Source organism: Phyllosticta citribraziliensis, assembly GCF_038025025.1.
Source record: "Phyllosticta citribraziliensis strain CPC 17464 chromosome Unknown J3D65scaffold_4, whole genome shotgun sequence".
In the NCBI taxonomy this organism is placed as follows: domain Eukaryota; kingdom Fungi; phylum Ascomycota; class Dothideomycetes; order Botryosphaeriales; family Phyllostictaceae; genus Phyllosticta; species Phyllosticta citribraziliensis.
Genome location: NW_027117341.1, coordinates 707,650 through 734,177, shown reverse-complemented (window position 1 = coordinate 734,177; position 26,528 = coordinate 707,650). Strand labels below are relative to the sequence as shown.

At 55.8% G+C, this 26,528-nt stretch overlaps 9 protein-coding genes across 9 annotated transcripts; 5 read left to right on the top strand and 4 right to left on the bottom strand.

Moving 5' to 3' along the window:
- Window positions 1–2,530: 2,530 nt before the first annotated feature.
- Window positions 2,531–3,061, top strand: J3D65DRAFT_618845 (uncharacterized protein). Its single transcript, XM_066799690.1, has one exon. It carries the CDS (start codon window positions 2,582–2,584, stop codon window positions 3,011–3,013), a length of 432 nt encoding a protein of 143 aa, XP_066656778.1. The 5' UTR covers window positions 2,531–2,581; the 3' UTR covers window positions 3,014–3,061.
- A 528-nt stretch (window positions 3,062–3,589) lies between these two features.
- Window positions 3,590–7,132, bottom strand: J3D65DRAFT_666217 (uncharacterized protein; the record flags this gene model as incomplete). The annotated part of the gene is made up of 2 exons (XM_066802904.1): window positions 3,590–4,936; window positions 4,991–7,132. 2 exons carry the CDS (start codon window positions 7,130–7,132, stop codon window positions 3,590–3,592), a joined length of 3,489 nt encoding a protein of 1,162 aa, XP_066656777.1.
- Window positions 7,133–7,711: 579 nt separating this feature from the next.
- On the top strand, window positions 7,712–9,260 carry J3D65DRAFT_618843 (uncharacterized protein). The gene has a single exon (XM_066799689.1). The coding sequence runs from the start codon at window positions 7,758–7,760 to the stop codon at window positions 8,781–8,783; it is 1,026 nt and encodes a 341-aa protein (XP_066656776.1). The 5' UTR covers window positions 7,712–7,757; the 3' UTR covers window positions 8,784–9,260.
- A 196-nt stretch (window positions 9,261–9,456) lies between these two features.
- J3D65DRAFT_281759 (TLC domain-containing protein) lies at window positions 9,457–11,183 on the top strand. The gene is made up of 2 exons (XM_066795083.1): window positions 9,457–10,153; window positions 10,234–11,183. Exons 1-2 carry the CDS (start codon window positions 9,671–9,673, stop codon window positions 10,849–10,851), a joined length of 1,101 nt encoding a protein of 366 aa, XP_066656775.1. The 5' UTR covers window positions 9,457–9,670; the 3' UTR covers window positions 10,852–11,183.
- An 819-nt stretch (window positions 11,184–12,002) lies between these two features.
- J3D65DRAFT_618839 (uncharacterized protein) lies at window positions 12,003–16,963 on the bottom strand. The gene is made up of 2 exons (XM_066799688.1): window positions 16,836–16,963; window positions 12,003–16,689 (listed from the first exon to the last, which is right to left on the bottom strand). The coding sequence occupies exon 2, from the start codon at window positions 16,655–16,657 to the stop codon at window positions 12,401–12,403; it is 4,257 nt and encodes a 1,418-aa protein (XP_066656774.1). The 5' UTR covers window positions 16,658–16,689; window positions 16,836–16,963; the 3' UTR covers window positions 12,003–12,400.
- A 105-nt stretch (window positions 16,964–17,068) lies between these two features.
- J3D65DRAFT_618838 (uncharacterized protein) lies at window positions 17,069–20,058 on the top strand. Its single transcript, XM_066799687.1, has 3 exons — window positions 17,069–17,197; window positions 17,248–17,384; window positions 17,432–20,058. Exons 1-3 carry the CDS (start codon window positions 17,184–17,186, stop codon window positions 19,810–19,812), a joined length of 2,532 nt encoding a protein of 843 aa, XP_066656773.1. The 5' UTR covers window positions 17,069–17,183; the 3' UTR covers window positions 19,813–20,058.
- On the bottom strand, window positions 20,059–22,165 carry J3D65DRAFT_675640 (uncharacterized protein; the record flags this gene model as incomplete). Its single annotated transcript, XM_066803584.1, has 3 exons — window positions 20,059–21,437; window positions 21,487–21,784; window positions 21,854–22,165. 3 exons carry the CDS (start codon window positions 22,163–22,165, stop codon window positions 20,413–20,415), a joined length of 1,635 nt encoding a protein of 544 aa, XP_066656772.1. The 3' UTR covers window positions 20,059–20,412.
- Window positions 22,166–22,921: 756 nt separating this feature from the next.
- J3D65DRAFT_618831 (galactose mutarotase-like domain-containing protein) lies at window positions 22,922–24,671 on the bottom strand. Its single transcript, XM_066799686.1, has 5 exons — window positions 24,299–24,671; window positions 24,038–24,159; window positions 23,802–23,990; window positions 23,356–23,752; window positions 22,922–23,272 (listed from the first exon to the last, which is right to left on the bottom strand). The coding sequence occupies exons 1-5, from the start codon at window positions 24,552–24,554 to the stop codon at window positions 23,031–23,033; spliced, it is 1,206 nt and encodes a 401-aa protein (XP_066656771.1). The 5' UTR covers window positions 24,555–24,671; the 3' UTR covers window positions 22,922–23,030.
- On the top strand, window positions 24,557–25,735 carry J3D65DRAFT_281711 (uncharacterized protein). The gene is made up of 2 exons (XM_066795082.1): window positions 24,557–25,331; window positions 25,439–25,735. The coding sequence occupies exons 1-2, from the start codon at window positions 24,725–24,727 to the stop codon at window positions 25,465–25,467; spliced, it is 636 nt and encodes a 211-aa protein (XP_066656770.1). The 5' UTR covers window positions 24,557–24,724; the 3' UTR covers window positions 25,468–25,735.
- The last annotated feature ends 793 nt before the right edge of the window (window positions 25,736–26,528 follow it).

Genomic DNA, 26,528 nt, shown 5'->3' with positions numbered 1-26,528 from the left:
CAGCCAGCCAAGAAGACCCAATCGTCGAGGAAAAATGAATGGTGCGGCGGTGATGCCTCCCAAGCCTGTCGGCGTTCCCCGCCTGTGGTTGGCCGGACGTGAAATGATGCGTGTGGCGCAGACGGCCTGTATGTATGTCTGACTGTAAGGCTGCGGCGGAGAATTAAAAAAGTGCCATGGTGACCAGACATGGCAATTGGGCAAACAGGCCCTGCCCAGCGACGTCCTGCAGTCATCAGGCTGTGACGCTGGGCTGCAGCAACGCTCGGGCGTTCCCGCACCGCGTCTAAACCTCTGACTATACACACATCTCCCTGTGACTCTGACTTTTTTGCTTCAAACTCGCTGCGAACAGCTGGAGGGATGGTGGGTCGCTTGAATTGACGGGGGGCTGACTCACGTCGACCCCGCAACCAGCCGCTCCTCGCGCACCGCGTCGTCGGTTTACTTTTCTCGTTGTTTTGGTTTTGCTTTCCGCAGAAGTATGTGTTCGTTCCCCTTTCCTTTTCCTTTCCTCGCCAGCCTCCTTCGGCTCAGCTCAATCCAATGGCACCCGTGATTCGTGATTCGTGATTTTCGCGGCCGTACAGAGCTCTCTCACGAGCAAAGGCGATTGCACTCCGACGACGCAAATTCCACAGCTGCCGTGAGTGCGTCCATCCCGGTCCCAGGCCTCCTGCACACGTTCCTGGAATCTGGTGGTCACGACGACGGCGACGTAAACTCGGAACCGAGATGATCAACGCGATGATGGGAGCGATACGTGAGAAGAAGAAAAGCGCGAGCCGAATGCGAAGAGAGGGCGGACGAGATGGTGCCGAGCATTCCGTCGTTCCTGGCAGTCGGTGACTCGTTCGAACGGGCTGACCGCAGGAGTGAGATCAGTGGCGTTGGTCGCGTCGCGCCCGGCCGGCTGGCTCGCTGGCGGAACGGATTCAACGGCAAACTAGCAGGCTAGCTCCCGGGCGCGGGCTCGTTTAGCCACCCGCACTACATTTGCTGGTTGAAGCAGCGGCTGCACGAACAGACGCAGCGCGTCGACGTCGCTGGCGTCGTAGTGGGTTTTGCGGGCGTGCGCGAACGACTCGCGAAAACGTGACCTGCAAGCTGGAGTCAGGCATTGGAGTTGCTGTCTGCCGGTGAGCACTCACGCAGATGGAAATTTCCCGCGCCGCCGATGCCGTGGCTGACGTACTTCCACGTTGCAGGGCGGCGCGGCGTCTTCTTGGAGAGCTTCTGTGGCGGCGGGGTGGTGGCGGACGGATCGACGCCAATGTGGACGTCTTCTGGCGGTGTCGTCGACGACGACGACGAGGGCACGTTGACGAGGGGAATTGCATCATCGTCGGTGGGTGCAGGGCGTGGTGGCGTCGCAGCTGGGCTGATCAGGGAAAAGATGGGGTGGTGTTTGATTGCCGACATGATTGTTGTGTGGAGTCGCGATGAGCCAGACGATCCAAATTCCGACAACAGATCGAGGAGGAGCAAGAGTCGCGGGGTTAAATGGTCAATGAGAAGGTACGAGGGCGACGCAAGCTGGGCTGTCAATTGGAGTGTAGGCAGGCTTGTCTTTCGGTGTTTGAGGACGGCGGGAATAATAAGCAACCAACGGTCGACCTGCGGCACGCCGACGGTCAGCTATCAAGACACGGCACGTAAGGTAGGTACATGTAGGTTGGCGATAAGTCGCATCCAACGAACAAGACCTTTCCTCCTTGTGTTCCCCCACGCTCGTTCGATCGACTGTTTCAGGACGCGTTGAAACGGCATACATACGCACACAGACACGGCGTCGGTGCAACGCCAGAGGCTGGAAATGAGAATGCGCGACGTATGACCTCACCGCTCGCTCGCCTCACTCCTCGCGTATCTGGGTGGGCGCAGATCTCGAGTCCCTGAATTGAGTGGCGTGCCTGAACTCGGTCGGTCGGTCGGTCGGCCACCAGGGGGTCGGGTCGGGTCAGGTCGCTTGCTGCTCACGAACACGAGCAAGAAAGCTGCACGGCGTCCTTTTTCAAACGCGAGAACCGCCGGCCGGCCGACGACCCGAAGGCGAACTCGACCGGCGGTGAGACCAGCAGCCACGCTGTCACGATGCAAGAAGAAAAAAAGAATGATGCTGCCGTCGCTTCCGTCCGTTGCATCATCATCCAGCTCCACAGCAGCGACCACGGGCGGCATCCCACGACCTGACCTGACGCTGCGTAAAGCTGAGTGACGCGACGCGACGAGTACCAACACTCCCTGGGCTCTCAGGCCATCTCAGCCTTCGCATCCATCACCAGCCGTGAACGAATTCCTCCCTCACCATGCCACAGCAAAAGCAAAACAACCACAGAGAGGCACAGCCAGCCAGCACCACCAACAGTAGCACAGCCAACACGCGCGCCCACACCACCCCACGCGCAATGCAAATCGCGATCAACAGGCACAGGCGCAGGCACCAACACCCCAGCCCCCACGCGTCCCCTGCCCTCTGCCAAAGTCTCAGCCCTCTTTGCTCCTGCGCCTGCGCGCTCCGTGTGTCTGTCAATTTTTTCCCTGGGTTTTTGTTCTTGTTGCCCGTCTGTGCGGTTGGTTGATGGGCGTGCTGCTGCTGCTGCTGCTGCGCCGCCAGTCATGCACGCACGGATGGGACAGACACTTGGTAAAGAGCTGGTGCCATGTGTCGACACGACGATGGTACTTACGACACGGACGCGTTGGTAGGTCGGGACGGAGGGTGGTCGGCTGGCTGGCGCTGGTTGTTGGTGAGAGACGCCGAATAATGCCATGCCATGCCTTGCCGCAAGTGCCGTACGTGCTCCGGCATATGTCACTGTGGTGCGCCTGTTGCTGGCCTACCATGTCGTCATGGCATTGTCGGGACAAGCAGCAATGGTCACTACTGGCCAGACATGTTGGCTTCCAAAGACGCTCGCCATTAGACACAGGAGTGCTCGTATGTGCTACAGCGGAGAGTAGCAGTGGGGAAGTCATTCGAAAGAATCATCCAACATCCGGATTGGATTGAGAGCACTGCGTCTGGATACTTGAGTAACGGGGTGCGCACATGTAGGAGTACAATTGAATATAAATCCGGAAGACACCGTGCCACAGAACGAGGTGTCAGAGGAGTTGATGACGACGACTAAGCTGCGACTGCATTTAAGGAGCATTCGTCTGCTTCTACACGAAGACAGCGAGAGTGTCAATCAAAGCTATATCAACGTCCACAATGGCCGAGCAGAAGAGACCAAGTATCAAGAGTCATTTCGACGGCAAGCTCCGTTGCAATCTAAGCTACCTAAGGTCTGACTTTCCCTTCAAAGTCGGTCCTCCAGATCAAGCAAGTCGAGAGGAGAGAAAATAAAGTGATGCCATGGCAAAGCAAAGCCATTGGCAAAAGATTCCAGGGTAAAGCAATCGAAAAGAGTCATCCCGCGCCTGACCCGTCCTGACGCCAGTCATATCCCCCCCCCGAAAAGAAAGTCTTTTGACGTCTCAACCCAGACTCTGAAACTCCATCCGAATTCACTCAAGGAGCGTTCCTCCTCGACCAGAAACTGCACGGCATTTTGCAAGAACAAAGCAGTGCCACCCAATCTCTCTAAGAAGAACGAGATCCCTTCATCATGGCATCGAATCCGTCAGGGATTTTCCATCCATGCCTCTCACAGGCCCTCTTGTACGCCTCCACGGCTTCGCCGACGCCATACTCGCTCCTCCGTCCCGGGTCCAATCGTGCCGGTCGAGGGTCCGTCGATGACATGGCAAGACGCACCTGCAGGAGGACCGACTCTATCGTTGATACGGCGCTCCAGCCATCATTAGTCAACAGCATCATGCAAAGAGCGCCGCCTGCCGTAACGTGACCACCACCGCCCTCCAAGAACGACAGGAAGCGCGGACGGATCACGCGGACGAAAGGAGGCGACATGGGGTATTCTTTGCCGAAGCGAATCTCCAAGACGATACTCTTGACGCCACGAGTCTTCATGTCCTGGGCGAGCGGAAGCGATGGGTCGAAGCTATGGAGCTCGACAATCCACTGGTAAATGTTGCCCGTGTCCTCGATGACTGCGGGATCGATGTACCAACCGAGCTCGTGCGGCGGGCTCGAATTTTGCAACTTTTGTACCGAATTGTAGTCTGCCAGAAGGCGCTTGCTTGCCATTCCAGAGGCAGAATCACCCATTGGAGGCGCCATTGTCGGGAGCTTGCTGCGGTCGAGAGTTCCCGGCACAAAGTCAGTCATTGGTCTCGCTGGTTCCTGAATGGTTTCCTCCTCTAGCTCAAGCAGCTCGCGGTCTTCGTCCTCCGTCACCACACTGGACGCACTATCGTCGTCAATGCTGATGGGGTCAGATGCGGAGCCTTGGGCCTTGAACTTCTTGCTTCCCACTGAAACGGCATGATTGGCATTCCGCAGCGTTTTCGAAGCCGGTATCACAAGGCTCGCAGAGGACGAGCCTCTGGGCGTGACTGCAGGGTCCTGAGGAAGGAAGAATGTTGGAACAGGCACCTCTTTTGCATGCTGCACCATCAAGTCGCCTTCACGATACTGCTTCTGAACAAATAGGTAGCGAGTTTGGGTCCAGTCCAGGTGCTGCACCACGTAGTAGGGATTGCTGGACCGGAACTTGCTTGGCGCGTTGACAACCTCATTCAGAGAAAGAATGACGCCTGGCTTGATCTCACTCAAAGGCCAAAGGTAAGAATCGCATGGTGAAGCAGATCTCGAGCTGTAACCCATGCTCGTGCCAGCGTCTCGAGCAAAATAGATGCCATCCCCGTATGCTCTGCCATTGACGACCCTGGAAAAATTGAGACCATCGCGGATGATGGAATGCCAATTTTGAAGACCGCTACCGTGCCACGCGAATAGTGTGGCGATTTTGAGATTCATCTCGTTCTTGATCGTTCCGACTGATTGCAAGAACCTCCTCTCTTTGTCCTGTTGCGCAGTCAGCCTTCAGCTCAGGCGAAGAAAACACAGTGGCCGACTTACTGGTGCTCCCATGGCGAACTTGAACTGCATCCATCCTGGCATGCCAAAGACCGCCTCTTGTCTACCTGCATCGGCAAGAAGAGTGCTAGATGGATCCGGAAGATCAATTTGCATGATACACGCTCTGTTCGAAGCGATGATCCAGCGGAGCAAGCCCAGCACCGGCGGAGGAATGCGGTCAGACCAAGACTTGAGATCCACTGAACGGTCCACGTGATTCTTCATTTCTTTGACGCTCGGTAGCATTTCGAGGAGAAGCCAAAGCGCTTCCCGCATCTCACTATCTTCCATGCTGTCGCTATCAGTGGTATATAGCCAGACTGAGGCGTCCAGGGGTCCGGACGGCAGCGAAATGCTAGGCTTCTTGTCTGGATTTGCAGCATCTCTGACAGATGACTGCAGAGGCGTGAGCGGCATGACGATAGGCCTGGATATCCGGACCATGGGATAGTCCACGGTGTCCTCAATTTTGGCGTGGAGGATTTCAGACCATGATCGCAGCTTGAACGCGACCCAATCGCCTCTCTTGATACCGAGATCGCTGCGCATCGTGCCAGCCGGAAACGTTATGTCTCCGTGGTCCATATTCACCCGTACGTTTATACTGGTCTTTGGTAATGGATGCTCCCGGGACTCGTCGCTCCTCAGGTTCCAGGTGATACCATCAATGGTCTTTGCGGCGGTATTGATCTGAGCGAAGCGGAGTACCTCGAGAGGGGGTATTCTCAACCCAAGGCCTTTGGGCAGATGGTTCGAATCAAGGGCCTTCGTTTTGGCACTGCAATAGCAGAGAGTGACGAGCAGATCGACAACCCTTGGTTGGGTCATGATTTCGTGTTCGATGCGAGGTCCGAGACCCATTTGCATGTATTGAAATAAGCAAAGGGGAATATCACAGACGTAGGGTTTGAGTGCCTCGAGCCCATCCGGCATGCGTCGATGGCAGATGAGACAATAGTCAGGCGAGCGGACGAAGCTGCGGACGAAAAACTGCATGGCAACGAGCGGAAGCGATAATGGCATATTGGAGCCATGGTCATTGACGTGGTCAGCCGTGACTATCGCGGGGAATGCGCTGTTTGGTGCGGTTTGGCGATGATACTTTGGATCCTTGGTGGCAATGACACTATCAGCATTGAGCCCCACAGCGCCCTGGTGGTCGTGATAGAAGAGCATGGCGCCGTCCCAGGACATGCCCAAAAGCCTGCACTTGAACAGCATGAGGAAGGTGTCGTTCAGAAGATGGTGCATGGCTTCTGATATGAAGTGCATCCGAAAGCCGACTGCTCCTTGATCACTGCCCGCCTGGGCCTTGAAGCCCGACGAGGAAAAGGCTTTGCAGATTTCGTTGGTGTCCGGCTTGTAAGAGGATCCAATGCCGGTTCGAAATTCAACGGATGCCTTTGATGGGACGTGCGAAGTCTCACGACCGTCGAGACCTTGGTAGCCCTGCGGATATCGGATGAGCAGGATCAAGTAATCTTCCGGAGCGATATTCCAGGCTTGCATTGCTTCTTCGGAGATTCCTAGTCGCTTGACCTTGCAAGATATTGACAGGTAGGTGGGCTGGCCTTGGAGGAGGGAGGGGAATGCGCCAACTCTGTATCCAGCTTGTTTGACAAGTCGAAGATCGGCACGAATCTTGTTCCGGTCTTCCAGCGAAAGAGTGCTGTTCGAGTGGGTCTCAGGTCTGTACTGAGTAGAGGGAGAATCACCATCAAAGTCAAAAAGGCCGCGGTCATCTTCAGAGTCATCATATTGGTCGTTGTCCGTTGCGTCACTGCTATCGTCAACGTCGGATCCCAGCGAGTCGTTGTCCTCGTCGTAGAAGAATTGTGAGACGTGATCAAGAAGACTTCGTATGCTCAGCCCAGACTGGAGGCTGTTGCTGGCAAGGGCCAAAGGATTGGTAAACTCTGGAGGAGATGATTCGCCGACCATCAGGATGTAGCTGTGAGACGATGGATAGTCAGAGACGTCGGAAACCATGGCGGTGATTGGGAAGCTTCCGCCCGAGGGGGGAGCGAAGTTGAAGTCGATCCAGCCATCGTCTTCACCTCTTCGGACGGCGGAAACGCCTTGAGGAATGTCTTGCGAGTCGATGACGGCGCGCAGGTCTGCGTTGTAAGCCTTCCGGGGCATGGTGCAACGCGTGGGAGCGATGGATGCGAAATAATGAGTGGGAGGGCGATGGAAAGGTGGAAGGGAGGCGGATCACGAAGAGAGGGGGTCGCGAGAAGAGTCAACGCTACGCTGCGCTGCGGTGGGCGCTGTCGCTGTCGTGGAGAGGGAAGGAGGGAAAGAGGGAAAGAGGGAAAGAGGAAAAGAGTAAAAGAGGAAAAGAGGAAAAGAGGAAAAGAGGAAAAGAGGAAAAGAGGTCACCCAGGTTGCCCAATCTGGAGCAACTGCCAGAAACGACGAGCTATGGAGCGGACCTTGGGGCGACGCCCACGTTGCATGTACGTTGACTGCGATGGGAATGAACAGGAAGAGAGTGGATTCTACATGTACCTAGCATCATGAGCATTGCAGGGCAGGGCCAGCGGATGGATGCACCCAGGCGGCGCCAGGCAGCGTTGGCGTTGGGGTGTTGAGTGCAGGCTGGCGGTTGACTGAACCGTGTGCCTGCCCTGCCCTGACCCTCGCGGCCCGCCTCCGCTCCGCCCCGCCCCGCCTACTGCTGCCGTGCCGTGGTTAGTCTCAGGTCCTCAGCCTAGGGATGCTCCACAAACACCAACACCAACACCAGCAGCCTCGTCTCGTCGCCATGGCCGTGTCTGACGCCCACCGCGCTTCCGTCGTCGAGCCCAAGTCCTCCCACGTCTCTGATCCGTCCCTGGCGCCCTTCATCCAGCCCCACTTCGACCCCGTCGACCACCTCAACGCCGTCCTCCCCGCCTTGTCAACCGCCAGATCTCGCAATGCATCCGACGTCCCTCTGGCAGAGCTCTCGGTACAAACACAGACCTTGTTGTCGCAGCTGAATGCTCAGACCACCCGCTTATCGGCCGTGCTCACCCAAATGACGGACGACATTTTGCGGAGCGGCGCTAGGCTTGCCTACGAAGTAGAGGTCCTAAGAGGCGAGACTACTGGATTGTCCGAGGCCCTGACAGATGGACTGAAGGACGATGTGGCCAAGTTTGTTCCAGGTGGCCTCAGGATAGAGCCCACCTCAAGCGCATTGCCCTCCAGCGACAGGCCCGATGAACCCGCGACACGGCCCAGCACTGCCAGCGCAGAGGCTCTGCAAAGAAGTTCTCAAGTCTCCTCGGAGCCCGAACATCTCAACCACTTGCGCACATTGACGCTGGTCCGCTCGCGCCTAGAGAGCGTCATCAAAGTCTTTGGCGAAGCTATGCAGTGGACGCTGGCCCCTTCCGAGGTTTCCTTTGCCTCGTCCCTCGTGTCTGTATCTGCTCCCGAACCTGGATCAGAGAGTCAAAGCCGCGAAGAAAAAGGACGAGAATTTGCCGAGAGACTGCGCAATGAGATTGCTGAGCTCATCACCGGTACAGACGACGGCTTGGAGGCTGCGCAAACACGCATCCAGGCCCTCCGTGAGCTCTCTCAGGTCTGGAAAGACACTGCTGAAGAGAAGGCGCGCACGAGATTTGTAGATGGCTTGGTCAGGCTCGCGGAGGACCGCCACAGGCAATTTAAAAACAACCGCAATCCGCCACAAAGGAAACCAGATCCCCCGAAAGTTGAGGACAAGGCCAAAGCCCCGGAAAAGAGTGGCGGGTTCTTGGAAAACCTTCAAAGAATGCGTGACAACATCTATCTTGGATGAGGAGCCCAACGGAATTCATTCAAGTTGGATGTATGTTGGCTCCGAGCAAATGAGCCACTTCCCCGCCCCAGGCACGTCACAGTTGACGTAGACCCAAGGAATTCGCGGCGTTGAGACGTCGCAAGGCCAGACACAGGCCACGTCGATCCGACGCAGTGCATCTCGAGTTGGTTCCTTTTGCCAGTCACAACGCTGGGCCTGGGTCTTGTACACCTGGTGCTTGCAAGTGACGCACGTTGGGCTCACGACCCCAGTTGTGCTTGCAGGCCAGTCGCCGTAGATAGAGGAGGAGCAACAAAGGATCAAGCCAACGTCATGTGAGGCAGGGGAAAAAGGTGCGTCGTGGATGGACGGCCGAGGCGCCATCACATGGCTCTGCCGGCTGAGGGGAGCGCGTGTTGCAGGCGGGAACACAAGGCACTTTGGGCACAGGACAAAATCAAACAGAGAGACGCCCATGACGGGGCATTTTCAGCGTCAAAGACCTCATGTGCCAGACAAACGAAGACTGAGACCGCATGCGTGCTGCTGGGCCGGCGTTGGTCCTCGGCTGGCTGCTTAGTCACGCCAACTCGGGGTTCACGTTCACGTCCCAACAATCGAAGGCAGCTGGTGCAGGGATCCTGCGCCTTTGCGGCTCTACCCTTTCCCATCTCACATCTGCTCCCTCTACCTTCTTCCTGGCCTCCAACAAACCCTCCCCTCGCGTGCCCCTCCGACCGTCACGCTCCGACCTCTCCCTCCTTATCATGTCTTCTGCGCCTTCAAGAATCTAAAAATTCCTCCCTCCCCGCCGTCTTCCCGCTCCCCATTCCAGAGCCCCGCTCGAGCTCGCTGCCTATAGGCTCGCTCTCCACCTCTCGCCTCTCTCGTCCTCGGCGCCCACCATGCTCGACCCGTTCCCATTCGAGGCTCCCAAGGCTCTCCAGCGAGCCGTCGAGCCCTTGGCCTATCGCCTCGGCCTCACCACGCTCCCCATCCATATCCACGAAGTGCTGCTCGCCGCGCTGCTCTATCACGTCACCTGTACCGTGGTCTCGCCATGGCTCTCTACCCGCTTCTTCCCCAAGATATATCCCCAATTCAACCGGCGGACGCGCATAAACTGGGACGTCCATGTCGTGTCACTGCTACAAAGCACCCTGATCAATGCCGTTGCGCTGTGGGTACACTGGGTGGACGACGAGCGCGCCGAAATGAACTGGAGAGGGCGGGTGTGGGGGTACACTGGAGGTTGCGGGCTCGTCCAGGCCCTGGCCTGCGGATACTTTGTATGGGACTTGTGGATAAGCCTGCGCTACGTTAGAGAATTTGGACTTGGATTGCTGGCCCATGCAGTCAGCGCGTTGGCAGTCTTCAGCTTTGGCTTCGTACGTATCTCCTGTGCCTCAAACGAGCTTCGCCGGCGCCGAGACGGGCCAATCATTGACTCCTCATGCTTTTTCTGCAGCGCCCCTTTGTCAACTACTACGCGACGACGTTCATCCTCTACGAGCTGTCGAGCCCCTTCCTCAACGTCCACTGGTTCTGCGACAAGCTCAACCTGACGGGCTCCAAGCTGCAGCTCTACAACGGCTTCCTGCTGATCGGCAGCTTCTTCGGCGCGCGCCTCTGCTGGGGCACCTACTCGTCGATCCGCTGCTTCTACGACGTCTACCGCGCGCTGACGCAGCCGGGCGGGCCCGCCGACACGGCGACGAGCCACATGATGCGCTTCGCGGGCGACGAGCAGACGGTGCCCATGTGGCTCGCGTACACGTATCTCGCCTCCAACCTGACGCTCAACTCGCTCAACTTCTACTGGTTCGGCAAGATGATCGAGACGGTGCGCAAGCGCTTCGACCCGCCGCTCGGCACCAAGCGGCCCGCGAAGAAGGCCAAGAAGGAGGAGGAAAAGGTGCTCGTCGAGGGCATCGAGCTCGACACGGATGAGGAGGTAGAACAACGCACGAATGGCTCGACGACGGCCGTCGAGACGGACCCCGTCGTCGCTAGGGGTTTGTACGATGATGGGAGACGCACCATCGAAGTCTCTCAAACCGAGATCCGTAGTCGGCAGCGCGGATGAGCCCGCGTAGGTTCCGTCGATGATAGTACAGTACAGTCTCCGAGCGGCGGGTAGTTCAGAGCAGGCAGCGCCGGGAGGCAGACGTCCACGGCTCCTCTCAGCATCAGACGCGCGCCGATTCCTGCCGCAGGTATGGGTTGGCGATGATTTCGCGGCAGCCATTTGGGGCTGCGCTATGGTATTAGATGCAGGGCGCTCTTTGTCTCTTCTCTGGCCTTGCTGTCCTGACCCGCGCCGTCATATGTGCATAGATTTCCTTCTGCTCTGTTCAGCTTTTTTTCTTCTCTTTTTCTCTTTCACTCTTGTACCAGGTCGAGTCAAGGAAGGCGCTAGGAAAGCGATGTCATATCTTGCGTTTTTCGGCCCATCTAGCTGGCCCCCCCGTCTTGTCGTTATGCAGAGTGTTGGTGCTTTCTGGTCGGTGCATCCGTGTGGGGTGACGCAGCTAGAGAATTGAGTCCTGTTGATGTCGAATTGTGGCCCTTGAGATTTGGAGGCATACCTCACTGTACTGTTGTGTGGAAGGCTGTTTGAGGGTACAGGTAGGTAGGGAGGTGGGTGTGGAGTGAGCGATGGCAAATGCCCGGGCGTGATTGGAATGGATGGTCAGGGAGACAGACAAAGTTTGACGACCTAATTTCATGACACGATTTACAGTCGATCATGACGGTTAGGATTCCATGGCCGCGTGCTGATCGCCATGGCCATGTACGCATGGCGTGCGTGTGGTGTGGTGTGGGCAAGAAGAGACAGTCAGTCAGCCTTCACTTCCTCCCTACCTTCTCGTCTTGCTCTTCTCTTCATCTTCTCTCGCTTCATAATCACTGCACCATTGCTCTCCCACTCCTCGCCAATGTACCTCCAATCCGCATCACAACCGACCTTACCGCAAACCCGGCCACGCGCATCCAAAGATGCGCGGGTCGCAAGCAAGGCACGCGTACGATGCGCTTGTTTATTTGTCCCACGACCGCGAAGTGCGGTGCGGCCCGGGCCAGCTGGGCGATCAAGGGCAGAGCGTGCATGATACTACGGGCCCGCATGCGGCTGGAATGGGAAGTGGGATCGAGACTGCGGAATGCAAAGAGGAGCAGGGTGGGCTGAGATATCAGGATGCATAGTCGGAGGGTGTCATCCATGGGCTTTGGACTGGGAGAGAAACATTTGCGGGATATTTGAGGTAAATGAGATATTCTGAAGTGAAGCGGCAGATATTGAAGATGGGGGAATGTCGTTTAAGCTTCGTATGTACTTACTGTACAGTACTGACTCCGGGCCCACAGCGTCCCGTTTTGACAAAGTACCCAAGTGCCCAGCAGCTATCTAGCAAAAGGACGAAATTTGAGTAGAGAAATGGAAGCAATAAAGCACTTAGGCCATTCAAGAGGCATGGACCAAATAGTAAGGCACAGAGGAAGTCCCAACGCCGCTAGATCCAACACCAAGTAGAAATCAAGAACCATGAATCGCCAGTCGCGAGAAAAACATCAAACATCACACGTCAAACCAACCATCCAACACGTCAACGTGCCAACGAGGCTGGCACACTCTACCGTGGCAGCGGCACCCACCCTGGTCCAGGCGTCGCAACCGGCCATCGAACATACGCGCCACCAACCGTACTGACCGGTTTGCCCAGCGCCTCATGGCGACGAATGATGCGACCAACTTCCAGGAACCCCAGACGCTGGATAACCTCAAAGCCACCGATCCTGCCCTCGCCCTTCCTGCGCACCTCCTCCCACCGCAGCGGCTCGCCATACCGCGCCATGTACGCGGCCTCGTCGTCGAGACTCAGCAGGGTCATGAAGAGCGCCGCCACGACGATGAGCTCTTCAGGGAACTTGACCTCGTAGCCGCGGTTGCGGAAAGTGATGTCGAAGTAGACGGCGAGCGGGAGGAACGAAGGGTGCCCGTGGACGCCGGGGATGGGTGTTGGGCAGTCGTTGAAGACGGGCTGCGCGACGAGGCGCTGGTTTGACGTGTGCGAGAGGGAAAATTCGGCTGGGTGCGTCAGATATCGCGACCAGATGTGGTGGAGCGTGAGAAAGTGCGTTTTGCTAAAGGGCTTGAGCTTGGGCAAGTCCTTGTGGTGGCGGAGGCGCGTTGGTTTGGGCAACGAGGTAGGCTCTCCACTGATGGAGGGCCTGGGTGCGGTCTGTGAAATGGGTTGGGGTGCGGCCGCGGTAGGTTGGATGGGTGCGGGCTCCGGCTTGGACTCCTGCTGGACGGGAGCGATACTGGACCAAATTCGTCCGAATAGCCCGCCCCCTTGCTGCTGCTGCTGCTGCTGCTGAGGCATTGGCTGCGGTTCCGGCTGGTTGATCGAAGATGACGATCTGTGCAGTTGTCCTTGTCCCTGCGAACCATTGCTGTTTTGCTCCTCGAATAGACGAGGATACGAGCGATTCATGTTCAGCGACATCATGTGGGAGTGCTCTTGCCTCACAGAAGACCGAGAGTACTCCTCGCCGTCGATATCCATGTCATCGTCGTGGGTGGTGTCAACACTCCTGAGGGTGTCATCTCCGTTGGGTCTGACAGGGCCAGGTGCAAGTCTGGGTACTGGGCCATCGAACAGAGGATTGCGAGGACGGCCGGCGCCCCCTGACCTGGACTGGGCCGACAAACGAGTCGCTGAGACCCTGGAGTGTTGACTTGGCTCAACAGAAGCAACGCTGGGTGCCGTGAAGTCATTTGAAAGATTGGCGGTGCTGTGATCCAACGAGAGTCTCTGCGTGCGCTCTTCTTCAATCTGTTTCTCAATCTGTTCATCTTCCTCGTCAAACCTCTGGCTCATCCGACGATTCTCAAAAGCTCCGCTGCTACGACGACGAGCTGAAAGTTCCTTCTGCAACTGCTTGATGTCTGAAGCTTCAGACGACTCCGGCTCCGGCTCCTCGAATACTGATTCTTCCATCATCGAGCTTTCAACGGTCATTTGGTTCTTTTGATACGGGCTGCTATTGACAGCCGAGGGAGACGAGAACATGACTTGCTGTCTCAGTGGGCTACTGCGGACAGGAGAATTGAAACCTCCACCCACGTTGTAGGGCGCTTTGAATACCGGCACCTTCTTTGGAGTCGCTCGCGGAGTCTGATCCTGAGGTGTTTGGATTTGGTCCATAATGGCAGAGAGGCCGTCGTCCCTCCTATTTTGAGGAATATGAAAAGGCGGCCGGGGCTCAGAGCTTGCTCTCCAAAAACCAGTGTTATCAGATTCGTTCGCATCCGAGCCTGAATTGCTCTGGCTTGCTCTCTGTGAGCTACGAGGAGCGCTATACTCCCTGTTCGAAGAGCTCTGAGCGCGAGAACCAGAAGATGATGGAGCGTATTGGTCCTGTCTTGATGATGATCCGCGGGCTGAGGACTGCGGCGTTCTACCACTCGACCTTTCGTTCCCATGATTGCTGGTGTTCAAGACGCTAGAATTTTCTGATTGTTCAGCCGCTTGCCTTCTCCTTTCGCGCCTTTCACGTCGAGCTGCAGCGCGGGTTTCAGAAGAGCGACTGGCCTCTTCTTCCCAAATGTCATCTCCCGGGCCTTTGGTACCTTCTTGGCTCTGAGGTAGCTCAGAAGACTCCCCACTCTCATTGGAAGTCTCCGAGTTGATGACGACGACCTTTCCGGGGCTGGCCTCTGCAATTCTGCGTGAAATCGCTTCTCGTCGCCGTTGCCAGTAAGCGTCGAAGTTTTCGCCCGGCTTTTGTGTCAAAGAGCTGTCCACGTTCGAGGGCAACTCTGATGAGCTTTGTTCTTCTTGTTGCTGCTCGTCGGCCTCAGACTCTGGAGTATGGGCTCCAGCATCATCCTCTTCGGAAGTCTGACTTTGATGGCTCCTGGCCGGGCTGATCAACTGTGTAGGTTGGGCTGCTGGCTCAAGGGTGGAGTGATCGGTGACAATTTGCGAAACAGGCGGAGGTGGGGAAGTGAGCGAATATGGTTGGCTCTCCTCTGGCGTTGGAAGGCGATGATATGAAGAAGAATTCTGCGCAGAGCTGGTGCTTGGGCCATCAAACACGCTTCCGTCAGGTCCGTTTGTGTCGTTATCCTCGGCGGCGCCCTGGGGGTTCGACACTTTGCTGCAAATTTCCTGTCTTGATGATTGAGTGGACTGATTCAGCTGATCGCCAAAGTAAGAATTGGGCTCCTCCATTGAGTTGGCCTGAAAATTTACGGTTTGGAGGCTGGCCTCAGTTCGTTGCGACCCAGTAGATGAATCCGCTGAGCCTCGCCTTGCAGAAGTGTCTTCCTCGTTCCCACCCAACACGCCTTGGAGTGCTCTCCCAGCGCTGACAACGTTCAAAAGCTTTGGAGTGTCAGCGGTCGTCGGAGAGAAATGCGCGTGCTGAACAGCTGGGGGAGCAGAGGGCGACTTGAGTTTCTGATTGCCGGAGGGTGTACGTACTGGAAACCTGACGGGTGGGGATGAAGGCATATACGAGACGGACACAACTGAGTCATTGACGTCGGGTATAGGAGAAGAGATTGCATTGCGGCTGATGACATGAGCACGGTGTCTTGGAATCGGGTCTGTCCCAAAGACTGGAGGCTTTGCGTGCGCCAGCGCTTTGGGCTCCGGGATTTCAGCCTGCTTTGGTCCGCGAGCTACCTGCATGCTTGGGAGTGAGTCGAGAGAAACCATGCTGAATTCCTCGCTGTGGAGCATAGTGGTATCCCCAACATCATCCGGCCTCACAATGTCGAGCTCATCTTCCGAGTTAACATGTTCTTCGGATGGAACGTCGTGATTGTTGTTCTGATGGGAAACCATGGATTGCCACATGCTGGCGTCGTCGTCCTGAGGTTGTGATGAGGCTGCTCGGGGAGTGGCTTGTTGATCCTCTTGATCTTCTGACTCGTCGGATTGGGCATCTGGTGGTGCACTGAAAACGTCGCTGTTTCGCGTCCGCCTTGACTCCCTGACAGATCTGCGCGTCGTGCGCATCGATGTCCCTGACTGCTGCGCGGCGTGACCAGCATCTGGCTGTGCATGCGGTGAGGGTAGTGACCGTGGGCCGTACATGGCATCGACAAGGATTGGCTCTGGCACTTGACTATCCCCACGTTCAGGCTTGCGCGTGCGCGTTTGAGGTCGAGAACGGGGCTTGTAAGATTCATCCTCGGCCGAAGACTCCTGAGATTCCTCAGGGCTCCTCACAATGGACCTCCTGGATCGGCGGACAGGTGTGCGTGTGCGCGGTTTGGGTGAATCCTTCCCAGCATCAGATTTTCTGGGCCGGCCCCTTCTTTTGGTGGGAGAGGAGGTTCCACTCTCGATCTCGGCTCCAGCTTCTACCTGAGAAGTAAGAGCGGGAACCGTGTCGGATTTCCTGGGTCGTCCTCTTCGTCTGGCTGGGGATGATGCATCGTTGAGCGGGACGGATTTTGTCTGAGGATTGTTTACTAGCGCTGCGTCTGACTTGCGAGGCCTGCCTCTTCTTTTGACTGGTGATTGGCCTTCGGTATCGTTCAACGGGACCGATGTGGTCTGGGAAATGATGCGCGTAGATCGCTTCGATGTCGGAGAACTCATGGAATTCTCGTCTTGCGATTCACCAGGTTCAGCTTCAACGGTTACTTTGATCCGCCAAGGAGACCCATCCTTGCCCTTTGGCGTGGTCATAGTAATGCTCTTGGAGGGAGAAAGCTTTGATGACGGAGCAAATGGATCCGAGCTTAGGACATTTGGCGACCGAGATGCCAAGGGCTTCGAGCTCCTCTTAAGAGTCCCAAAATCTGGATCATGTTTTGTAGGCGAGCTCGTCACCAGACACAAAGGATCCGGCGACGACGACAAAGACATGGCCGCTTGGATTGTGGATGTTCAAAGTCGATCTGCTTGCGCATTAGATAGAGGTCTAGTAAACGTGCGCCGAGCACATGGACGTCTGCATAGCTTGTCGGAGTATGAGAAGATAAAAAATGGGCCATTGTGGAAAGTGCCCGCGGAAGGAAACGGCTACTTATTGGGGCGATCTTACCCAACGCGATAGAGATGCTCATTAGAAGGTCTGGCGATTTTCGATGATGGCGTTTGTAGAGGACTGAATGGCTGTCGCTGAATTGTCGATGGTAGTGATGGTGGGCCAGGCAAAAGATGGATGGTAGGTGGAGTGGTTTGAGTGGGCGGTAACTGGGTCCCCCGGCCAATGTTTGTAAACAGTCGGCAAAACATCGGCCCTTCTCCCCTCTCCTCAACCCTCCATCGGTCGCGCGTCGACGCGCCCGGCCACAGGTCATTCTCCCAGGCGCGCGACCAGCTTCAACCATTGAGCACCCCTTGTCGCTCGTGGAACCTTTTCTCACTTCTTCAACACCATGTGTCTGTAATGGGCATCCCTGGGTATGTCGAGACGCACGTGGAGCAGCAACAGCAACACTCACACTTGACAGCATCTACAAAGAGATTGGCCCGGGCATCCGGGTAGCCCTAGCCAAACTCGCCGTCCAGAAATTCGAAGAGACTGGTCGTCCATTGCGCATAGCCATCGATACTGCGATATGGCTCGTACAAATTCAATCCTCGAAAGGTTCCTACACTCCCACTCAAAACACTTTCACCACTCACGCTTTGCAGGTGGAACCAACCCCGCCATGCGAACATTCTTCTACCGCCTGCTCCGGTTGATGAAACTATCGGTACATCCGCTCTTCGTTTTTGATGGACCAAATAAACCTTCGGAAAAGCGCAACAAGAAGACTGGTCAAACATTTGCCTCGATACCCGAATATTTCGCCAAACAAGTACTGAAAAAATTCGGATTTCCTTTCCATGACGCACCGGGCGAGGCAGAGGCCGAATGCGCCTTGCTCCAGAGATCCGGGATTGTGGACATGGTGATGAGCGAAGACGTGGATACTATCATGTTCGGAAGCAGGAACACGATTCGTCCCGCTCAGGATCCAAAATCCGCAAAAAGTGCAACACATTTCAATCTGTATGACTCGGATGAGATCAAGGCTGGATCTTCCGGTCTGGATCGTGAGGGAATGATTCTGGTGGCCATGATGAGCGGCGGCGATTATTTGACAGAAGGAATACCGGGTTGCGGTCCGAAGGTCGCTTGCGAGGCCGCTCGGGCTGGATTTGGGAAGAAGCTCTGCGAGTTGTCTCCGGGTGATAAGAGAGGACTCGAAGAGTGGAAGCTAGAGCTTGCCGAAGAACTACGGACCAACCAGAGCAAATATTTCAAAACGAAGCACGCGGGACTTGTCCTGCCAGAGGACTTTCCACGGATGAAGATTCTAAAATACTACACCCACCCGGCAATATCCTCTGCAGCCGCCATTGATCGTCTCAGAGCGCGGATTTCTTGGGATCAGGAAATACACCTCGCTGGTGTGCGCGAAATCACCCGGGAGGTTTTCAAGTGGCAGGGAAAGACTGGAGCAAAGCACTTCATACGCAACCTTGCGCCTGCTTTGCTCCCTCGACAGCTCAGACTTCGTGGTCAGAGGGTCGCAGCCGAGATGTCATCCCAAAAGACCACTGCCGAACTTGAGGAAGAAGAGGGCCAATTGGTGGTGAGCATACACGGCCAGAGGCAACATCTTTCGACGGACCACATGGACGAACTACGTGTTGCCATCGTGCCCAGCAAGATTGTTCCCATCGATATGGATGCCGAGGATGAGGACAATGAGGAGTCCTTGGTCGACATAGAAGCTGACCTGGCTTCAGCGGAAACTCCAGAAGAAGGGGAAGGTTCTACGAAGCGTCCAAATCAGTACGACCCAGACCAGCCAGAAAGACACTGGGTGATGGATTCATTCCTCAAATGTGGTGTACCAATCAAGGTTGAGGACTGGCAGGAAACTCAGAGAAAGAAGAATGCCCCAAAAGAAAAGAAGCCGAGGAAAGAGAAAGCCAAGAAGCCGCCTGCTGGAAAGGGCGGAATGCCAATGGGTGCCCTCGACAAGTTCACGACGGTCACCAAGTCTAATGCCGGTCCGTCAGGAAAGCCAACAAGGCCGAAATCCCCAAGCGTCGACAGGCTGGACCTGTCTGGAATCGGAGATTCGAATGGGGAACGGAGCGGCTCGCTTCGTCCACAGAAAGAAACCTCAGGCACAAGACCCACTGAGCCTACCGCCTCTATGCCGGACTTTGTCGACTTGTGCTCTTCACCTGCTGTGCCGATAACAGAAAAAGCTCACTCTTTTTCCGAGGCAATCGACGAGCATTACCTGTCACCCAACGTTACCAAACGAGCGAAGAATATTCGACGCACAAAGAGTGCCAACGAGCCCGCCACCACTCTCACCCGACTCGGGAGCAAAAAGGTCGCAGCATCAAATGCACAGAGTCGAAAAACTGCAGGATCTGCTATCGAAGACTCGCCCTCAAAGCGGCAGGTTTCGATTGAGGAGTCTCTGCGATTCTTTCATGGCGCCTCTTCCAAGAGAAATTCAGCTGCGCTGCCATCCTTGGACGAAGTGGAACAAGTCGATTTGACAAGTTCACCGATGCAGCCTCGGACAGCCCTAGATAAGAACGCTGCCGGTGTTCCCACCCTGCCTACTTGCTCCAATACCAGGGAAGCCCTCTCATCGACGTCAGAAAATACCACGGTCGCCAACCTCGAGCGACAGTCTGTCGGTTCCAACCCCTCGACCGAACCGTACCCAAAACCTTCCCCAGCTGCGATCAAACCTAAGAAGCGTACTCAAAAACGAGCTTCCCCGCCTACGCCTGGCTCACCACGTATCGACCGCGTGTTCGGGTCGTCCAAGAAATCCACCGAAGCCCCCAAGAAGCGCGCCATCAAGGTGCGCGAAAGCCTCAAGGGAGGCTGGATGTACGTCGACAGAGACACCGAGAATCTGGATCTTACAGGCTCTTCGCAAGATTCGAACACGGCCAGCAAAGCCACAAAGGGCCCAACGAAGACAGCGCCACTGAAACGCAAAGCTTGGAGGGAAAGTGGTGTCGAGATGTTGGATTTGACCGACGTTTGAGTGTCACTGACCCCATGTTTAGATGATGTCTGCGGCGTTCTGGTATTACCGCTTGTTTGGGCTGGCAAGGGTCGTTAGGTGTTTGAGGAAAAATTTTTCTTTGCCTTTCTCTTTGCCGTCACTATTCTTGGTTCTATATTTGTCGAGTTTGGATACCTGGACATCCGGTAGGAGGCATGTACTCTTTTTGGCGAGGATGCCGCGCGATGCGCTACCATCATTGATACCCGATTATAACACTTGGTTTTGAAATTTCTTCTTTTGAGATTGCAGACTTTGCAGCAAGGAGCATCCGTAGGTCTTGGTGTTTTGGGAGAACGTAGGCAAATCTTTGGAGCTACGGTTGAGTTGTTCTTCAGACCGGCAACAAAGGACAAAGAGGACAATCCCCGCACTGCCTCAACCGCAAACGCTTCGATAGGACAAGAGGAAAGACGAAACGTCGAAGCTGCCCAAACAGACCGGAACCATGATCGACTTTCCAATCCGGACAAAGCCAAGCAGCATGCATCCGTTACGGTCTCCCAAATTACCACGCACAAAAACGCCATACCAATAGACAACCAAATCATCTCCCAATCCCTCACGAAACCCCTCTGCCTACCGCCTCCTTTCCATCGCCCTCCTCGCCGTAGTGTTGAACCCGGACCCAGCCCCGCGACCACCTCCACGACCTTGCCCACGACCGCGCCCCCCTCTCTGACCACGCGCAGCATCACTTCCAGGTCCGTGACGGCTGGCATACGCAGATCCACTCGCGAAAGCAGGGCCATACGCGTTTCCAGAACCAGGATTGTTCCCACGACCGCGCCCGGTTCCCCAAGGGATGTTGGGGCCTCCGCGGCCATAAGCATTTCCATAGCCGCGTCCATACCCAATCCCATCATTTGCACCCCCGCGCTGCCCAAGACCCTGACCGCGCCCCGAGTGCACCTCCTCGAGCATCGCCCCCTGGTTCCCGCTCTCCGACAAGGCAAGCCGTTGTGTGCGACCCCCCAGCGCCGCCATGGCAGCCGCGGCAGCAGGCCCAAATCCACGACCACTGTCTCTTTCACGCCCACGGGCTGCTTCCCATGCCGCGGCGCCCTCGACCCGCAACATAGTGCCGTCAGCATCGACAACATAATCATCATCCCGAACGTCCCGATAGTCCAAGCTCGGCTCGAACGCCTCGCTCGTGATGGCGATGGCCAAGTCGCCGAGCGAGCAGTGGGCGAGGACGCCGCGCCAGCGACTCATCTGCGGCGCGTTGATGCTGGGCGAGGTCAAGGGGATGACGCTGCCGTGCGTCAGCTCCAGATACGTCGTCGCGGAGTGGACGACTTCGCGGATCTGGATCGTGTTGTCGGCCGTGGGCTGCGGCGGGGCGTGCAGTACGCCCTCGACGGTGACAGAGTTTGTGAGCCGCGTTTCTGTGTCGATGGTTGTCGTCATGCGGGAGGCGAAGGTGGAGGGAATGGCGATGAATTGCGACTCGGGGATTGCGGTTGAGGAGAGCACGATTAGGAGCCAGGTTGTGTTTGTTCCTGTTGAGAGGGAGGCGTTTGTCAATACGGTGCGTACATTGACTCCGAAAGACAAGAATTGGAATAGGGAAATGGATGGTAGATAGAGCTTGCAGTCGTCTGTGGCTGTCGCTGCGCTATATAGGCTGTGATGCAAAAATACACATACCTCTCTGCGTATCACGCACAGTCACATTGTGCACATCCAGCAGCGTCATCTCGTCGTCCCCCAAAATCTCCTCTAGAGAAAGCACGAGGTACCCTCTCACCAAGCTGGAGGCGACGACTCTGCTGGCCCGGCGCCGCTCCGCGCCCAAGATAACATATTGGTCGCCCGGTTCGCTGACTGGTATGAGGTTCCGGCCTCCCTGGATGTACGTCTCGAACAGGGCCGTCAAGGGATCTGGCGGGCTTGCGCCTTGTTCTATTTGCCACTGCTGCAGATTCGAAGGACCTGCATTGAGAGCCTACAGCGCAGTGGTTAGCCAGTCGGCACTTTCAAACTACTCCTGGCCCTCTTTCTCCTGACAACTCACCGGCCCAAACCAAGTCGACCCCAGATCATCCCTCTCCTCAACGCGATCGAGCTCCTCCACGCCGCCCTCGTCATCCTGGCCAGTGGCCTCAATCGTGGCTCGAAGCGAGTTCGCAGCGCGCCGCGTGTCCCCTTCTTTGCTTAGCATGGCGTGGAACAGTCTGGTGTGCTGTTCCCGCTGCGACGGGCGCATCGCTCGGCGACCCATCTCTCCCCAGCGGTTTCGCCACCATCCTGGCTCTCTCTGGGGCGTCCGTGGCGGGGGCTCGCTGACGTCGAAAAACGTGTCGTCCTCGTCGTCGCTGTTGGCCATTGTGTGGTGGTTGTGTGGATGGGGTTGGGGTCAGTTGGGACTTCTTTGGAGTGTTGGAGCGTCCAAAATGTCAACAGGAGAAGTTGGAATGACTGTGTGTTAACTCTCTGCTTAAAAGTTGGATATCCATCTTGAGTCCACAAAGGATACCAAAAACTCCGGAAAGAGAGAATAGGGCAGAGTACGCACAAAGAAGGGTCGTAGCATGCTTTGATGATCAACTGAAGAGAAAACGAAGGAACTCCCCTATTCGGGTAACGAAAAAGGAGAGAGATGATCGTCACAATTCAGGGTTTGGGGTGGAGGAAGCGTCGATATACAGGAGGGAAAAAAGGGAATGAAACGTGCGCGGCCCTGGAAGCATAGCAGTGGGCTTCACCCCAGCAATGCTGACTTTGGCGAGAGACTTGCTGCGCAGAGGCCTTCGTTGAACCGATATGTCCCAAAGCGGAAATGGTCTCTTTGTTTCAGTAGCGAGCTTTTTCTCTGCTCTCGAGCTACGAAAACAATCTCGACAAAATACCGACGGTCGCAGGCCCTTTGGTCTTTTCCTTGGAAGCCAACAAAGGCGTCTGATGGGTCAGTGCCGGAAAGAGCGCTCATGTCTGCTATAATGAAGCGTTTCTGCACATAGAGTTGCGCTACAATCCATGGTGATTGGGATATCCTGGCCAATATCGTGGAAGCTGGAGCGTCATACGAGCAGAGTTAGTAATTACGAAGCGCACAGTGACATATCTGTGATAAAAGTGGAAGAACCCGCATAGAGGGAGTATCATTAAGAATCATAACACATCCAAGAATAATTACACCACACTTTACCGCCTTTCTCGCTATCCCTTCTTCTCCTGACCAAAAATTGGGATTACAACTCAGTCTTGCGACTGGTGGCGCCCTTGCCACCGACAGTGAAGCGGTACTCGGCCTGCAGGACGTAGGGGTCGGTTTCAGGACCAAAAATGTTCTTCTTCTCGCGCTGCCACTCGGGCTGATTGATCGAGTCGATCCAGTCTTCGACTTCCATGACTACGCAGCCGTACTTCTCGACGACTCGCGGGCGGTTGGTGTTGTTGAAGAAGCCTTGGGTTGCTTTGATGGGCATGGATCCTGTTTTGCAGTGAGCAAGCAAACGTTAAATCGCAGTGCAGAGCAAAAGGCAGAGAAACGGGATGGAAAGATCGACTACTTACCATTCATCGAGTTGCAGGAGTACATCTGGAACGCATCTTGGTCCGTAAAAACGTCGACCTTGATCCCCGAGAAGTCGCTGCTGAGGCTAGCCACGGGTCCCTTGGTGCGCCAGTCGTATGGACCTTCTTGCGCGCGGTTGACGATGAAGCAATTGTCGTAACCGGAGCATCCCGAGCCGCAGTTGCCCAGAATTTCGGGCTTGGAGATGTCGGTGCCAATTTTCTTGGGAGCGCTCCAGAAGTCGTTGACGGAGCCCTTTTCGTTGGGCAGAATAGTGCCGTCAGGGATCAGGATGCCGTCGACGGCTACGCGCTGGCCTGAGTAAGGTAGGGAAAATGTGTGGTTCAACGCATTGGCTGTGTCGTTATTCTGGAAGCCGTCGAGATTCCAGTACGTCTTTTGGAGGTCAGCATCGGAGAATTACTGAATTGACCAAGGGACTCACGTGAGAGCTAAGCATGATTGGCGTCTTCTTAGTCAGAGCCGTTGCGCCCATCTTCAGATGCCAGGTGTATGGCGTCAGCGTGTACTGGACAAACGACTGCACGTCTCCTGGAAAGCCCTGCTCGCCATCTTTGTCGAATATGGTAAAGGTGATGGAGTTGTCGGTGTGGGCGGCAACTGTCCAGTTACGCTGCAAGATGATTAGCTGATGCCGATTACCATTTAGAATTGACGTACATAATCCCATCCATTTGATCCTCCGTGAATCGTGTTCACACCATTATTCTCGTTCTTGACGGTGTTGTACGTGACGCCATCGATTTCAAATGTGCCGTTCTTGATGCGATTGGCGTAGCGACCTGGCGACGCCAGTGTGTCAGCGAACCAGGAAACGAAACCAAACGGAATAAACGAGCAGCTGGCCAATGGGAGTGCTCGAGGCGAGACACGGGTGCCAATGGTGGCCAACGTCGACAACTCGCTAACGCAGAAACTCACCAGGAACACCGCCCAAGTGCGGGTGCTTCTTGTCAATGCTGTAGTAGCTTGCATTGTCGAAGCCGAGCACAATGTCACGCTCGACGCCATTGGAGTCGTTCAGGAAGAGGTTGGAGATGGAGGCGCCGTAAGGAATGAAGTTGGCGCGGATGCCCTCCGCCGAAATGGTGTATTTGCCGTCAGGATTCTGGGCAGACACTCCGGCAGTGAACAGGACCAGCGTCAAGGCCGCGTGGAAGACGGCCGTCGCGACCATTTTCAGAGTTGATGCAAGCTGTCGCGCAGTCGTCCGAGGAGCGAAGAGCGGTGATATAGGTGCTCGCAGGATGTCCAAGGTTGTCGCTGCGACGGCGGGACAGTTGTCAGACGAAGCCAAGGGCGAAAGGAATCTAATATGGAATTGGCCTGGAAGAGCCGCAATAGCTAATGCAAGCACCCGGGGCAGTCGAGCATTACGTGTGTTCCTTGATGGTACCCCGCAAGATGCACGCACCGACCCATGACCCTCAGCGGTGGCTGGGAACTGCTTGGCCGGCTAAAGACATGCAGGAACAACCATCAGGAACAAGCTTTTGCGACGACCTGCTTCCGGTTTCTCGCTGTTTGTTTTCCATTTTCTCGGTATGCCGTCTTGACGAAAAGACATCGACGTTCGGCACGAGCTCGCGGGCTGGCGAGCTGGCTGGTCCCGCCTCCACAACCCGACGCGCAACCAGCGCCATGTCTCAACTCACCATGGCACAACTTCAGGCCCCCGTCAGTGAGCCCATGACACGACCGCCCCGCTCGAAGGATTCGGTGGCGTGCTACCTCTGGCCCATATTATTGCGCACCTCTCCCGACCGCCTTTTCTTCTCGACATGCTCCTCTCCCCAAATGCCTCCTTGCATCCCTGTCCAAGCCAAAAGGCGGGGAAACAAGGACACGCCCGCCTCCCGCAATCAGCCAACAAACCCAAATCCGTCCAGCGCCTTTTATTTGCCGTCTGTTTCGCCTAGACACCGTGGCCGTTGGCACTCCCTGCTGTTTACTGGTACGCCTGGCCGAGGCCTTGGTTGACGACAAACGTCTAGACAACCACAGGTCAATGAGTGATAGAATCACACGGGAATAATTTCATATTCGACGGAGCATTTTCAGGAACGAACCACGAACAAAAAACCAGATAATCCACTCAAGAGCACGAAAGAGCAACATCCCAAAACCAAGCATCAGGACACTACTCACGCCCGTTGATCTGGACCACAACATGACACTCACCACCTCGAGCCTTCCCAATCCGTCCTGAAAGTTCCATCACAGCGTTAACCTTAACACCAAGCTTTCCTTGGCAGTACACAAGTCCTCAATGTCCTCCCGCTCCCTCAGTACACTTCAACACTCTCCCTGCCCCACCACCCAAATGCCCATCTGCGATGCATGCATGCATGCATTCCCACTTCATTGAACCACTCACGTCGCACTGCATGACAGACCCACTTACTTCGCCTGGCCGGTCAACATGCTCAGCTCGGCTGCCTGAAGCACCTACCCGCGCAGGCCGTCGGACTTGCCGTCAATGACGCGGATTCATCCGGCGGACGCGTCGGGTTTTAGAGGTAGGTACGCTAAGGTCGAGATACTCATGCGCAGTGTAGATGTTCGGTGGCCATTGCCTCTACGCCAATCTCAACGTCCGACGTTTCCGCTGCTTGGGAGGCTAGCCTTACGGGATGTGGTCATGCTCCTGCCAGGCAAGACGCGAGAAACTATGGTGGTTATGGGCGGACCTAGTTGCAAATATCCTTGGTGAGTCGCCAGCGAAGAAAACTTTGTTGTGGAAAGACTGTTGATGAGGATGTGCTGCCCGATGTCGAAAGATGCTTGCTGCAGGGCACAAATCGTCGAATGGAAAGAGCTGGGAATCAGCGACGGCTACATCAGGGGGAGGGCTCGGGACGCGACATCGGATGGAAAATAACTGCCACACTTGCCGAGATGACTGGAGATGAGCCTCTTCACCGTGTCCTGCTTGAGAGGGATACACCAAGTCCGCAAGTTCGTCTGCTGTGCCCGTACTTCACACCGAAGTATGGTGGGACTGAGACTAACAGGACCACAACGACCTCGGATACACCTCCCTCTTTCAGAAGCTGGCCACAACCCCGGCTGGACACCAAACATCCCCAGGAATCCAAATAGAACCATCTTCGGTGACCATTTCGCCTCGGGCATGACGAGTGTCAAAAAC